Source organism: Clinocottus analis, unplaced genomic scaffold (assembly GCF_023055335.1).
Source record: "Clinocottus analis isolate CAN_PGR_092001 unplaced genomic scaffold, fCliAna1.0.p SCAF_4, whole genome shotgun sequence".
Lineage (NCBI taxonomy): Eukaryota > Metazoa > Chordata > Actinopteri > Perciformes > Cottidae > Clinocottus > Clinocottus analis.
In genome coordinates this window covers 11913722-11929940 of record NW_027176153.1, presented here as the reverse complement: position 1 = coordinate 11929940, position 16219 = coordinate 11913722, and the positions used below count along the sequence as shown (strand labels likewise).

Here is a 16219-nt window from a genome sequence, read left to right as displayed (position 1 = left end):
TCCCCTTTTCTCCTGTCACTCTACCTCTGACTCCCCTAATCATCTTTTTCTGCACATCTGTCAGTCACACTCACCTCGTCAGCTCTATCACGCTCACCTGCCCACTCTGCTGCACTCCCTTCAGTATTTAAGTGCCAGCTTCACACACACACTCACTGCCAGACCCGCCAGCACGTCTGTCTGCTGGTTCGTCGTAAGCTGCTCCAGGACTGTTTTGGTATTGTCAGATCTGCCTGGAATAAAGCTTTTCTAAACGATTCACTGGTTCTGTCATGCCGCGTCTCGGTCCGACTCCTTACCTGTTACGCAAACCCAAAAAGAAGACCCTCAAGGAGAAGGAGCGATTCAATTTGTTCACAAAGAGTATTGTGAAACGGGCAATGCATAGAACAACAAACAGCAGAGAAGTTATTTTGAAAAGAAGCAGAGAAGTTATACAATGCAATCAGCTATTCACCAGACCTCTAAAGGTTGTGTCACTGGAGAGCCTTCAGAGGTTTCAAAGAAGGATACTTTACACAAGGGTCTTGAAATTGCCCTAATCTATAAAGCTGTGGGTCTTTTACCGTGTCAACAGCTTAACTGAGTGCTCCTGCTTTTCTTTCGGGCAGTGAACTGCATTTGCCAGCCGCTTTAGATGTAAATTAGTACTTGATTAAACGGTGGAAGCAGCAGGGTGCTGATTCCTAAGGAGCCGGAGTAAGAGCAGCAGCTACAGAGGACTAACCCTTTACCATCCATCAAATGAACACTGAATATAAACTACCACAAAATTAGAGCTGAACTGAAATACTCAGTGGGCGGTATTTGAAAGTATGTATGGAAGAGAAAAGGTTGATATTTTCCTGCTGATTGTGATTCTGCTCTGGAAAACCAAAAAAACGACACAAACAAATCTGAAAACGAGAATAAACACGGATTTGGCTGCCAGTCAAACAAATGCCTGTCTGTAGTGTCTCGAGAGGCAGAAACACCCACACGATACAGACAAGCACACACAATCAGAAGGTATGTAGGAGTAGACATGAGCTCTTTCCCTTTGGTTTTCACCTTACCTTGAGCATATTTGGACACACACACAAACACAGTCTGACATTTAGCAGCCGCACACAAAAGCACCCACGTCCAGCGCCCCCCACATAAACAGAGCAGACAAGGTTTGAAACTAGCCAAAGACGGATGGCTCCTTCGGGACCCATTTTAGAACGTGATGGCACACCCACACACAGAACCAGTAAAAAAACAAACAAATAAACAAACCAAAATGTTTACACATTCATAACAGATGCAATACAGAGTTTCTCTTTCTTAAACAAAGACAAAACTCTTTCATATTTCTCTCACTCACTCACTCACTCACTCACTCACTCACTCACTCACACACACACACACACACACACACAGAGAGAGAGAGAGATCACTGCCCTCGAGGCTGTCAGGTTTTTATCATGTAGCTAGTGTCTCGGTTGGCACTTTGTTTGCGCTGCTTTTAGATGCCAAAGTACCCACAGGCAGGGTCCTCACATCGTAATCGCCACACACACGTGCACACACACATGTTCACGCAACTCACACACAAACAGTACTGCTGTTATGAGTCAATGGAAGCTTTCCCCTTTCCTCAAGTCCGTTTGTACACAAATATAATCGGACATACACAAGACATTGACACAGACAATTTCTCACATGCAGTCAAAACACACAAGCTCACACTCTGATGCTGACTATCTGTGACACATACAACACAAACTGAGCCCTGCGGTATGATACATTTAGTGGTGAAACATATAGAGCTTGTCGGAGAATCAAAGGTATAAACTGCTTGAATTATCGTCCGTCTCTCCTCCTGTCGGGCTGCAAACTGACAAAACTGAAAGTGATCAGCTTTGAAGATAGCGAGCGGAGGAATTATTTTTACTTCACCCTCTGCTCAGCACGCTCAAGTGTGTCACTGCACAAACTCTTTTCTAACTGATTGCTTAGTGCTTTCGTTTTATGTGCTTGAGCAATATCCTTGCCCTGATCAATGTTATTGTCTCCCTTTTTTCTGCCCTTTGCATCAATCAATTGTTCACTCTGCAACAGTTTATTTATTCGTCAATCTTAGTCTTCGCCACTCCACTTTGCCACGCCACCGGGCAACCGATATCTGCCAGTTATCGGCAGACAGACATACGCTTTCACACAACTAAATCACCCTGAGGGGACACACACACACACACACACACACACTCACCCAGCTCAGCTAACAATAGCCCAAGGACATTGAAATGATCACATCTGTCCGTCCTTGTTTAGCTTTCTCTTATTCTCCCCTTTCCTCTCAGATTAAACATATACCTCAATGTAAATGAACACAATAGGGAACCAATTAAATTGGGAAGCGCACACACATGCACTTTAACACGGCACAATTTACCCACCTCTGTCTGTTGCGCCCATTCATCCGTACAGACCCTCCTCATTAATATTAAAAGAAAATAAATAGACATTAATACTCATGAATTATGCGTGTGGTGAGACTTAAACACACGTTGGTTCATTATGCACACACCCAGTTGCGCACAGGTTGACAGACGGGCAGGAAATCAATTAAACGATGAGAGACAAGACAGAAAAACAAAAACAAAAAAAGACAATATTTGCATATGTACAGCTTCAAAAACTGCAGAGAGCAACACTACGGGCAGTAATTAGAAGAAATAAAGCAGAGCACACTCTTGGAGCGACTCAACGAGGAGAAGGCGTCTACTTCACCGGGGCACTCATACTGATGGGAATAAACACAGACACACTCACAAATAAAGCAGGACAGTGAGTCTCTTTTAATGTGCGCTTCCTCATTCTGCTCAACGTTCCGACTCATGTGGACACGCAAAGGTCAAGTGATTACTAAACGGTGAGTGTTCGTTTGCAAGACAGCCTTTTTAACAGTCCTCACACACACATACACAGGTGTTTTTAAATGAACTCACCAGAATGGAAACACACACACACACACAAACAAAATAGCGCTTAATGCATTGACACATTAAAAGAAGCACACACACACATAAAACTTCTTTCTGTTCGCACTTTGTTTAAAAAGGAGACCGCTCTATCCATTCACCCTCTTCATCTTTCCTTCCTCTTCTACCCCCCAACTTACATCTCTCTATATATAAAAAGCTCCACGCTGTACTGTTCCTATCGCCTTCCTCTCCTTACATATCTTGCCAATTCATTCTCTCTTTTCATCCTGTCTTCCTCTTCTATGAGTGACTTAATGCATTCACACCACCCCTTCATTCCCGCGGATGTTTTATTCATCAAAGCCAGTATTCTTCGTCACCCCTCCTCTCCTCGCTCCCTCCTCCCTCCGGCATCTTAGTTTGCTCCACCCAACCACCCACCGCATGGCCCCCCTCCTCCACCCCAACACATGGTACATCTCTAGAGGCCACTCCACTCCCAGTTGCTTCCATCTTTTCCTCCCTCGTTAGGTCTCGCTCACGCTTTTTGGTACTTTTTCCCCCCTCCTTTTACACCCCCACAGGAAAAAAGCACTTTCAAAGGCTCTACTGATTTTAAGTTTGATTTTGGAGTAGATTACAGCTTTAAATTGGTCTGAATTGCACCAACGACTATTCATTTCAGCATGATGCAGTAAATGGATTCCTATTTGTTAGTTATTCACTTATTAACTTGTGTTTGAACTTGTTGTACTGCCTCCATCTCCACTCTTCTTTCTTCAGGCGCTTTGGTTTGGGTTTTCACTGCTATTTGTCTGTGCAGCACCCTGTTTAAACTTTTTCTTTAATTTATTTCCTTCCCTCCTTTGCTTGTCCCCCTCTTTCTACTCCTCTCCCACTGCATCCCTTTTATATTACTCCATTTTTATTTATTTTCTCCTTCCAGAGCTCTCTTTACATCTCATCTTGATTAATCATCTCTAGCTTTGGCGTTATGTAATTTATTTCAATCTCCAACACGTTTTTCTAGTCCTTTCCTCTTTCCTATCCCGTCTGCTAAGTTTACTTTCTACATAGCTGTTTCATTTTCGCTGTATTTCTCTTCCATTCAAGTCTTTGCCTCAAAGACTCTCTACCCTTTTTTCCATCTCCTGCGCCTCTTTTAGCTTTTGCACCCTCATTCCCAGTTCTTGATGTGCTCTTTGCCCCATTTTCCCTTTAATCTTTCTCCTCCTTCATCACAATCCTCTTTTAGTCCTTTTTTTAGTCTTTTCCAGAAGATCAGATCTCAGAATCAGATATAGATAAGAATTCACCTCCAACATTTATTTTGATTTTTTTTAGCTCTCTCTCTCTCTCTCTCTCTCTCTCTCTCTCTCTCTCTCTCTCTCTCTCTCTCTCTCTCTCTCTCTCTCTCTCTCTCTCTCTCTCTCTCTCTCTCACTCACTCACTTTAAAAGTCTGAAAACACAAATAATCCATTATGACTTGGTCAAGGGTACTCAAAGGGATATTGCCCGTCAATAAACTTTTACTCAACTCCTAAACTTGGTACGTCTGTTTATAAACTTAATATTCTTTCTGTTACAGCTCATTGTTTAATATCTTTTGAGAGGACATGAGTCTCTTTTCTTGAATCCTGCATTCCTGGTTATTAATTAAAGAGTTGCCATGTCTCTGCACTTGAGTCCTCAAGCTCAGTACATGTCACGATACTGTTATCTTGACTGATCCTTATGCTGTTTATATTAAAACAGCAACAATGAGGCTGTGGCTCACTATCGGGACTCGGGAGACAGATCTCTAATATGTAACTCTTTGAAGGCCGTATATCTGCAAAAGTATCCATTATGGCCAAAATACCACAAGTACCCTTTAATTACAGGCACAACAATCACTTTTAATTCTTCACCTAACATGCATATCTCTCATAAACACCCCAGAGAGGTCTGAGGCTCCCTCATGCTCTGCAATTTATCTCCCAAAAACTAATTTAGTCTCCACCCTCCTTCCTCTCACACTGTTTAATGCATTTATCTCACTCAACTTAGCAAGCCATGTCCTAAAGTGTATTTTTCTTTTTCGTTTAGCGTGCACATTTCCAAATCATGTCTATTATGTACTTAGAGGTCTCTAATTTCTCACATTTTCTCCTCCAACACAATCTGTGCTCATTCCTAACCTTAAAACCGAAGCGGTCCACTTGCTCTGACTGTTTGCACCACTTGCTGTTTTTTTTTTCTTTCTTTCTCCACAAAGTCATTTATTCTCCTTGCGTGTTCTGCATGCACACATTCACACACACCAACACAATCAACACTTGTCTTTTTTAATTTATTTTCACAAGGTAATTTAGTCTGCCTCTCTTTACCTACACTCACACACAAATACACACACAACCACACACACACACACACACACACACACACACACACACACGCACACACACCGTTTGGATTCTGCAGCTAAAACTACAAGTCCGGGATAGTTCAGTTTTGTAATAGTTGGCGCCAAATAGCGGCCAGATAACACTTGCAGCCTGTCGATCGAGAGACCTACGTCTCCTGTGGCTTGTTGACCGATGTTACAAAGAATCGCTTCCTGCCCAAAACATGGAGACATGTAATAACCGCGGCGATCTGCACTCTGCAGCTGCCTCGTGTGTATTTGGGCGTAATGAGCTCACTCATGTATTTGAATCTATTCTAAGTACTGTTGCTGTCTTATTGACTAAGAAGGTCTGCAATCTTCACATTGTGTCTTATCATTTCCAAACTAATTGACTTTCCATTAATTTCGCATTTCTTTTTTTTCCATGCAAATGTTCTAACTTTAAATTACTCAATTCTTGTCATAGTAATATTTGCTCCTGTGATTAATTCTACAATAACTAGCTGAGTAATTGTTCGTAAACGCTGCGTATATAAATACATGCTATCAACAAATGGCTGACTCATTAATTCCATAATTTACAAATTACTTGTTTTTATCTTTTGGACAATGAAGAGCTTTGGTTAATTACTTTAGTCTTAAAATAAATATGTGGGTAAAATCCAATGGTGAAGCTAAAGCTTCAAAACATACATTTTCTTGGCTTCACGTGGGAGTTGTAAATTGCTAAGTACATAATTGGCTCAGATTAGCTTAATAATTAGCTCTGATTTCATGGCTCAGTTCTGCCACTGGGCACGTGTTAAGTACGCTGAACATTATTTCTGCTTTATCACAGACCGCCGAGGTGCGCACCACTGGGAGAACAATAAACAATTAAGCAGACTGTTCAGTCAGATTTTGGTTGCTCTATTCTGAAGATCGAATTTGTGCAGTTGGAACTTTTAAGTTCAGTCACAACTCCATTGTGGGTGATAACGCCAACACCCCTCCCCGTTCCTGTCAGGTCCTTATTCATGTCTCCTCTATACCACCTCTACACTCTACCAACTTATCTCGCCAGACATAATTTAGTCTCCTCTTACTCTGTATTCATCACCCACCTCACTTCTTCACCCCATCCACAGCTAATAAACTTCTCACATCGTCTCCCTGTTTCTTCGTTCTCTCCGTCTTGCATTGACCAAACTAATTTAGTCTCACAGCCTTCACTTTAATCTCACCTCAACTTACGAAAGTTCTGCATTCTCTCCTTCTCGGTGGCTCATTACTCTTCTGCGTCAACACCTTCCTCAGAAGGTTAGTACTAGCTCATACACAAGCATTTTTCTTCCAACGCCACTTAGCTACCTCCAGCTAGTTTGCTCTGCATGTGTGATCTGTTTCCCTCCCCATCCACTGGATTACATTTCTCAGTGTAACATGCATATCTGCTTTATCACATCCAAAACTAATCTCACCTCTACCTACCGCATGTCTTCCTCGTCTCTTTCTCTTGCTTCACACAACAAAGCAATTGGATTTCTACCTGCGTCCTCACGGCTCACCATTTTATCTTCTCACAAACTAATTAAGTGTTCATTCATGCCTCTCTCTCTCTGTCTCTCTCTCTCTCTCTCTCTCTCTCTCTCTGTCTCTCTGTCTCTCTCTCTCTCTCTCTCTCTCTCTCTCTCTCTCTCTCTCTCTCTCTCTCTCTCTCTCTAATCTCCTCTTTGCATCTCCTGGCTCTCTGAGGCGTATCCCTCGTATTATTTTAGTGTAATCTACATAATGTACATGTCTCTTCATCATTTCTGAGTCTATCTTCTTTCAGTTTGTAAAAACGATCAGACGCCCTCTCTGTCTCTGTCTGCTGTAATCTCCGTCTTTAAGGTTGACTGTCTACTGGGAACTTCTCTTTTCTTTTTTCCAGGGTTAATGACTTTTGCACATTCCCGTCAGCGTTGCAAGTTGTGCATGCTTCTGAGATGAATGAGCGCTCGAGGTTAGAAATATTTTAATTTTTATGAATAAAAGAGTGCAGATTGCAGAGCTTTAGCTGAGTTTAAGCAATTGTACCTGCAGGAGGTGCGACTACAGCTTCCCTCCAATTGATTAACTCTAAAGTGCAGGCACCTTGGAAATATAGAGGTTGAATGGAGAAGCAGAAGCTAATTAATCCATACTTATTATAAATTGTTCCTTTTATCACTTGTCCTAAAACTATAGTTGATTCACAGAATCATATTCAAATCAAGTTAAAGTCTAAAAGGTAATCTGAGCCAAACCAACAAGACCATCTCTAAATTCATCTCCTCACAGGAAATGTATTTCAAGTACAGTCATCAACTGGCTGAGATTTTTTTTTAAAAAGAAGAAGCTGTTTTACCCATTCTAAGTGAATAATACTTAAAGCAGCAGATGTATGTCTATGAGAAATTAAAAAATGTCAGCACAACAACATGCTGGTGTAAAATAGAGATTCATCCCAAGATGGAAATATTTGTTTGCGCCAAAATATCAAAAGAGCCATTAAATACATTTGAGATTACGCACAACTGGTCCAATAACACTGTTTTCACACTTGAATTGAGCAGAATTTGAACTTCGACCCTTGTTTAACCGTTGTTTTGGGTTAACATCACAGTTTCAGTTAAACCTTGGGCTCAGGTTGGGTATTTAGTTCTCAGCTGAACGCTGTATAAACTCTACTGATGCAGCGTTTCACACTATTCCACATCTCTGGGGTTGGCACCTTAAGGAGTAAACCTTTCTTCACAGCAGACTTTATGCCTCGTGGGTACAAAGTAGTTGTAACCGCCGTTCAGTGTCAAACCTTTCTTATCCCGGTTTAAATGTGTGGTTCAGAGGCGGGTTAGCCGGAGGTTAAATGTATTGTTGAGTCTCTGTTTTTGTATCTTTTGTCTTTGTCTCTTTCTGGTGGAAGAAGGGAAGAGGCTCCTGAAAGAGCCGAGTTTTATCTGGATGAGCCCTTCACTTGCTACTGGGCGAAGAGCCCCAAACCTCTGTAACCTAAGAGGAATCAGGCTGGTCGAGTCAGTACCAGCATTAAATTCTCTCTTTATTTATTTATATGTACATATAATTGTATTATTATATTTTGTTTTATATTTGATCTAACATATAATGTGTCTTTATTTATTTTACATTTTACTTAATCTGGTAATGTATCCTTCAAAGGTTTTCCATTTGCTTTCATTTGTTGCTTTGGATGAAGTAATTTGTAACTTGGTTTATGAAAATGTTCTATTTTGTATTGTGCTCTATTGTTTTGTTGAGCCACTTCCTTTAAGAATAGAAGAATCCCACCAACTCACTAACCAATAATATCTTGAGCCAGCATGACCGGATTTAGATGGACTGCTCATTTCACAAGAGATTTGTTCACAAATCACACCTCATACATGTATATGGAAGGCCATGATTCTAGCGTCAGAAATATATTTCCCTCAGTGGAAAAAGAAAGTTTCCAGTCTCGGTCAAAAAGCCCCGGCTCAGCTCCCGCACGTGAGAGAAATCCATGGGGTTTGAAGCAATTCAAAGCCACAAGGAGCGTATGAGAGGATGGATGAAAGCTGGTTGGATGGAAAAATGAAGTAAAGAAAAATGAATGTGGTAGAGAGCAAACTTAGATAGGAGTTGTCTGGAATTTCTGTGTGTTGCAGAATCAATTCGTCTCTGTTTATTGGTCCTCCTCCTCCTCCTCCTCTTCCTCCCACTAGCCCTGGGCGTTGACAAGACACCTCCACACCCGACGCCTACGCAGGAAAAGCAAAACACTGACTACCCAGAACCCATCTGACTTCCCTCACTCTATCCCTCAACTCTCATCCTCCACCCCCCCCCCCTCTCTTATTGCTCCCAGATGTCTCTCGCCCCATTTCCCCCTGAAGCCCTGCTTCCATGTTATTCTCTGTGAATTCCTCCCTCGTCTCCCATAATGCTGTTAAACCCGCCTCTTCTCCATCCTTTCCTTCATCTCTCATGCTCTGCTGTTTGCACTCCCTCCTTGTCCTGTCCCATCTTTAACTTTCTTTCTATTTTTTCCTCTGTCCACTTCCTATTCTCACAGTTTTTCTGTCCTCCTTTACGACTTCTATCCCCACTGATTTCATTTCCTATCTTTTATCCGCTCTGTTATGGTATAGGTATGTGAATGTCTGGTGATATCGGATTGGTATGATCGAGATAGAAATAAATTCAAGCAGACCCATCATTGGTCATCCATGCTTCAGAAATAGCTCTTTACAGTTGTGTGTGTTTTTTTCAACCTAAAAAGTGGAGCTTCGACAATGTTCCAGCGGGTAATGTATATTTTAATGTCGTATTCCGGTGTTTTCTGTATGATCCGGCTACTGTTAACGTTTCACATAATCATTAATACGCTACACTTTAGTGTTCAAGCTTAACCCCTCCGCCCACAGAGCAGAGGAGAGACAGGTGAAGATCGTGTTGTTGGTACCGGTTACAAACCAGCTCGGTCGTGAACGACTTGCTCATGTGCTGATAGTTTTGGGGTTCTGGGCTGAGCTCATGCTGTTTTGCCCTCATTGTTCTCTGTGAAGTTTGCTGGAAGTGATGTATTGTAGCGCCGATGCGTTTTACATGGCGTGAGCACTGCGCTGGACTAGTTATAAAAATGGGCTTTTTAAAATATCATATTGCTGGTCAGTCCGTTCCGCCACTCTTGGCAGTCTAAGATAATTTAGCCTTGCGCGCTCGGCTTCCTTTGATACACCAGTCATGATGTTGTTTCAATGGAAATTCAATTTTTTTGTTCTGGTGTTCTTCATACTTTTGGAGGAAGGTAATATGAGGAAGGAACCACCCAAAAAGTGCCACATTGTCTTTTAGGATAGGTTCTGTGTGGTAGAGCCAAAGCAGTCAACCGAGCCACAGCTTTCTCTCTTAATTATTAACTTCTCACTGGTATCGCCCCAAATCTAAAAGTTATTTCCTTTCACTTCACGTTACCTTGCTCCCTACTTTCTGTATTTTTCTCCATTTCTCAAACTTTACTGACTCCCATCTCTACTTCACCTTCTTTCCATCATACTCAATTCTCTGTATTTCTCTCGCCCTCCCACTCGCTCTTTGTCCCTTTCTACCTCCATTTCTCCTTTGCTTCTTTCCCCTCTATCTCTCTTCATTTCTCTATCTCGCTGGAAAACACTCTGTCTCTCTCATGAAAGAAAAGTGTTACTTCACTCCCTCAGCTCTCCTTTTGATTTGAAATAAAAGCCAATGTGAAATATCCCCCCGACACACACACTGACATTCATAGCATCTATCTACTCAATGGCTTGAAACTGAGGCAAGGCAGCAGTATGAAGGCGAGGCGGAGAGGGAGTGAAAGAGAGTCTAGAGCCTAAATGAGTCTAGAGTTTAAGAAAGGTAAGAAATAATGAAATGTGACCGTGTGTGTGTGTGTGTGTGTGTGTGTGTGTGTGTGTGTGTGTGTGTGTGTGTGCGTGCGTGCGTGCATACATGCGTGTGTGTGTGTGAGAATGTACAAGGGAAACTATTTGGTTTGGCGACAATAAAAAAGAGTGAGGGGTTTATGTTGGCAGACATGGTGGTTGTGTGTGTGTGTGTGTGTGTGTGTGTGTGTGTGTGTGTGTGTGTGTGTGTGTGCATGTGCGTGTGCGTGCGTGTGTGTGTGTAAAAGACTATGTTACAGGTTGAAAGCTGAGGGGGGCTCTCCCAGGTGGCAGAGGCCCTGTTTTCATGTTGTTCATCTCAACACGACAACAGAGTTAAAACAGAGTGGATCAAAACGAAAGCCAACGTGGGACATGAGCAAAGACACAGACAGTCAGTTTTAGTTTTACCAGTCTGGAGTTAAAGACTCCACCAAGACACAACAAACACACAAACAAACACAGTACTCTCTATACTATCCACTTAAGTCATTGACATTTGTTTCACATTTAAGCATTGCACTGTAAACGGTACCACATAATAGAATACATGAGGAGCTGCTGTATGTTGTGTATTTGGCAATCAGCAATTTCTGAAAAAGCCACAAATCAGCAGCACATCGCCTGATGATGCGAGACGCTGCAGCTCAATCAGCACTTTCAAAAAACAACCTAAAAAGTCTGTTGAAAACGACTCGGCTCTGTTCTCACTGACCTTGAATGATATCTTACTTTATGACTTGCTTTTATCTGACAAACATACATTTGGGATGTGCTACTGTGTGAAGTTTCATATTGCGACTTGTGTATATTTCTTGTCTAACTTTATATTCTTGTTTTACTTGCACCGTTGTTATTGTGCACTTATTATTTCAACCTGAATCAACCTGAAGTAAAGCTATAATCTGGTACAGTGCATCAGATCATTTTAAATAAAACAAATATCATATGAATTTGTCTTACAATTCATGATAGTATTATTTATGCTTATAAGTAGGTCTCACATGCTAAAGTGGTTAAATCAATAACAACATCAAGACAACAACATCAAGTCGGCTAAATAGAGTGATTACGATCAAAGACATTTCATGTTAGATGTCTATCTACTTTAGGGCATCAGCATTAATTAAATTAAGTCTTTTGAAAAAAAAATTTGGAAAAAAGTTGGGTTTATTCTCCACTTGCTTTAAATAAACCCACATACAAACACATTTCAACTCTTACTTGTGTATCTTATAAACTCAAAAACACACATACTCAGAAAGAACCAATGCAATCAGCTAAATGATTTTTTTTTCCCATAACCTCACCTTTGCCACAGCAAGACAAGCACACTCCCTCATCACTGACAGCACACAGCACTTACCAGTGTAGTCTTCACGGCAGATACAGGTGTACCCTCCCTCTCTGCGGGCGCACACCCCTCCGTTCAGGCAGGGGTTGGAATAACACAGGTTGATCTCCGTCTCGCAGTAATCCCCCGTGAAGCCAACTGGGCAGCGGCAGCGCAGGCCTGCGATGGGGTGGATGGGCCGGAACAAGATGGACGGAGACGAGATGAAGGGAGCGGAGCTGTTGAAGCGCAGCACTGAGATGCACTTCATGTAGTTCTGGCACGGCTCACGCAGACACACGTTGTCGTCGAACGGGAGAACCTGAAGTGATGGGAGAGGAAAGGTGGTGGAAGTTGTTGTGAAGAATGTTATTGCTGTGTTGACACGTGAAAAGTAGTTTGCTGTTGTACATGTTACAGATGGTGTCCCAATTCAGATTAGCTCTGTTACACTGGGTTTCACTGCTGACCGTATTTTCTTTTCATCTTTCTTTCTGCCGAGCCTGAACATTTGCAACTACTAGCACGAATGTTGCCTCTTTTCAATGTAGGTGTTCCAGTAAGGCATTCAAACAGTGGTGGAAATATTTTTTAAAAATCAAGAACTAATTCAATGATGTAAATATATTCCATAGTGAAATTCCCTCAATCGAAAAACTACCTAATTTAAAGTCCATAAGTATCATCACCTTAATGTACTTCAAGTATCCAAGTAAAAGTGGCCCTTGGGTGATAAATTATCATAAATATAAATGTTAGATTATTGATAATGATGCATCAATACACTGTTATATCAGGCAGCTGTGAAACGCTGTTGTTTAAACTACGTTAACTTTATATATCTATAGCTTTCAATCAATAACGACACTTATATTTTTATTTCCGAATCCTTTGGAAGTAAAATTTGAAAAGTAATCACGAACTTTAGCTGAAAAAAAAGAATGTAGTATGCAATGATTTCCTCTTAAATGGAGGTAAGTATAAGTGTAAAATAGCCTCACATTGAAACCCTCGAGGGAGGTACAAGTACCTTGAAGTTGCACACGAGGCAACATGAATCAATGTAGGCTACTAGGTGGCCAGAAAGAAAGCCAACTCACCAATGCAGTGGCCCTGAACCTTAATTCAGGTTATTGATTATACCAGTCCAGTTGTATGAGGAAAATGTTAACAAATGAAACCGATAGTCTTTATGTGTTACATTGAGGAGTTGTTCAAATGTGACACGCATGTAACGTTAGTCACCTAACAGTAAAGCTAGCTGTTAGCTAGGTTATAACATGAAATTTTATAAATGTTTCACTTTTTTAAAGAGAAACTCCGAGAGACTGGCGATACCGAAGAAAACCGAGTAGAGCAGAAACAATACGACACCCCAGCTCTCTGTAACTGTTTATGAAACAAAAGTCACCAACCAGCGTTAGCTTAACTTAGCGAGAATGTTGTCATGCTAATGTTAGCACTCTAGCGGTGTCACAGTAGCACCTCAGGTACGCTAGCTAGGTTAGCTCGGTGTCATCATCTAAATGCTAAAATATTACAGTTACCTTGCTGCCAAACGGCCAGTCATAACCCTCAGGGGGTTTATCCTTAATTCATTCGTAGCCTATTTACTTATTAAAATCTCTCTGGAAATCATCCTCTGTCAAGCCGCTATTGTTTTCATGTAGGAAGCTTCTTGATTAAAATATTGATAGGTTCATCTTTTTGTTTTATGCCCTGGGTTGTGCCTCTCAGGCTACAAAGTAGAGCACAACCAATACTGTACTATATTCTTTAAAAATCAAAGCTTTCAAATCACACAACTATATATAACATATATATATATATATATATATATATATATATATATATATATATATATATATATATATATATATATATAATTTAATATAATATATAATACTAATATAATTATTTGTTGGTGTATATAGAGTCTCTCTTGGTAGATTACACTTCCCTTTTTCTTGCCACATGTTCTCGGGTCGAAAACTTCTTTTATTTCATGTTTTTCCCCCGTATGTATCTATTAATTTCAGATCAGAATGAGCTTTATTTACAATGTGTGTTTACACATGCATGGAATTTGCCCTGATTCTGCTTTGTAGTAGCATTTACCCTTTGCAGAGGAACAGCTACTGTTTGCTTTTGCGGTCACTGGACCAGATAAACTCGCAAGATTGTGACTTCTTAGAGAGTGAGGGGATATAGTGTAGATTCAGTTGATACATATTCATGTGTGTTTGTGTGACTGTGCCTGTTGAGAGAAGGTTGTATACGTTTAAGCTGAAACTATCTCTCTTTTCCCGTCATAAATCTATACTTCTTTGTGTTTCACTTGTTCTTATTTCTGTCAAAACATCTCTCTCATGCATAAACAGCGATGCTCTGAGGGTGTGTGTGCTTATATGTAACTGATGTGCATGTGTGTCCAGGTGTGTGTGATTTCATGCATGAAAGCATTTTGTGGACATGTCAGCATATTGCTGGATGAAACCATATGTCTGCGCTGGCGTGGCATCTGTATGCTATTATTATCAGTTCACATGCAATATGCTGAAGTCTCTCGAGATGCATCTGTTTGGCACATTGTGTCTTACCACTTTTGCTTCGTATGTCTTACTACAGGTAACCCTGAGTTCAAGCTGCTGCATACTGCATACGACTGACTTATTTTTTTTTACATATAATGTTCTTTTGAAAAGTATTTTTGGTCAGGTGCCTATATAGTATATATATATATATATATATATATATATATATATATATATATATATATATATAGACACACACACACACACACACACACACACACACATTAAACCATTCAGATTGTTATGTTTGTATTTATAAATGGGTATTGACCTCCATCTGTGTAAGTGACGTCAGCCTCGGCCTGTTCAGGTACAGCTGTTCCTCCAGCGTCTCAGAAGGAAAGAAGAGTCCACCGGGCAACGCAGCAGAGAAGCTGACGTTCAGGATCCCTCCTGGCGCCGCATCCAGGTCCGGCTGGATGTTGAAGATGAAAACATCCTCGACGGGCACCGACAGCACCGCTGACACGCCCTCCAGGAAGTTACCCAGCAGCGGCGACAGGAAGTGCTCCTGCGACATGTTCTGGAGGCGGACGGTGACGCTGCTGCCCAGCATGTCCTCGGTGATGATGAGGACGCGGAGAATGCACTGGGCTGAAATGCTGTGGACGCCGTCTGAAGAGATAAGAAGAGAGCAGAGGGGGGGGGGGGGGAAATAGGTTAGGTGAATGAATGTCCTTATTCATGAGGTGTATAGAGGATGGACAAAAGGGTTATGAGGTAAAGGAGCGGGACATAAAGAAAGATAAAGACGGAGAGGGTTGGAAGACAGAGTGATGTATCGGTGTGAACAGGTGGAGGAGTAAGAAGAGGGAGATAGATGAAGAGGAAGGCACGAGGGAGACGGGTTGGGGGCGACAGGGATAAACAGCAAAGAGCGGAGAGACGGAGTTAAAGAGACAGCGATAAATGACAAAGAGCCAGAGAGGAAGGATGACAAAGGGGAATAGAAAAAGGTGAGAAGGTCACAACAATATCAGTAGATATCCAGCTTAGACCACATGACTGTTTAATACGTTATATGATGCATTGTACGAGCACATTCACATCCACACACACAAAAACAAGAGATGAATAGATTCAGAACAATTTTCGAAACTTCAAGCTTTGTGAACTTGACATTTTAAGGTGAATGGGACTCAACATGGATAAAGAGTGGAGCTTCAACTCTTAAAGACTATGCTAATGAGCTAGGTGCCCCCATATACTCTCATGAGAGAATATATGAATAATAAACTGACTCCAAAGTATTCCTGCATGTGTCTGCATGTGCTACATGACTGTGAGTCTGAGCTGTTGTGGTATAACAACCTGTTCTTTGATCTTGACCTGGGTGGTGATGCTAAACTGGCTTACTGACTGTGATCATCACCCAACGTTAACGTGTCATTGGGAAAATTTAAAATTATTAATTAAAAATAAATGAACAAAAATATGTTTTAGAGGACATTAACATCACTGGTATCAGTTTATTTTTTAATTATATTGACTTTAAGTTTTATTCATGTCGAAAACAATTGTTTGATACTTA

At 41.1% G+C, this 16219-nt stretch overlaps 1 protein-coding gene across 1 annotated transcript in view; it reads right to left on the bottom strand.

The window, feature by feature from the left end:
* The window catches only part of celsr3 (cadherin, EGF LAG seven-pass G-type receptor 3), a 94040-nt gene that overhangs the window by 55454 nt on the left and 22367 nt on the right, over positions 1-16219 (bottom strand). Inside the window, exons 2-3 of the mRNA XM_068597201.1 lie at positions 14960-15303; positions 12128-12416 (exon numbers count right to left, since the gene is read on the bottom strand). Coding sequence (XP_068453302.1) covers positions 12128-12416; positions 14960-15303 — 633 coding nt within the window. The remainder of the gene's footprint in view (positions 1-12127; positions 12417-14959; positions 15304-16219) is intronic.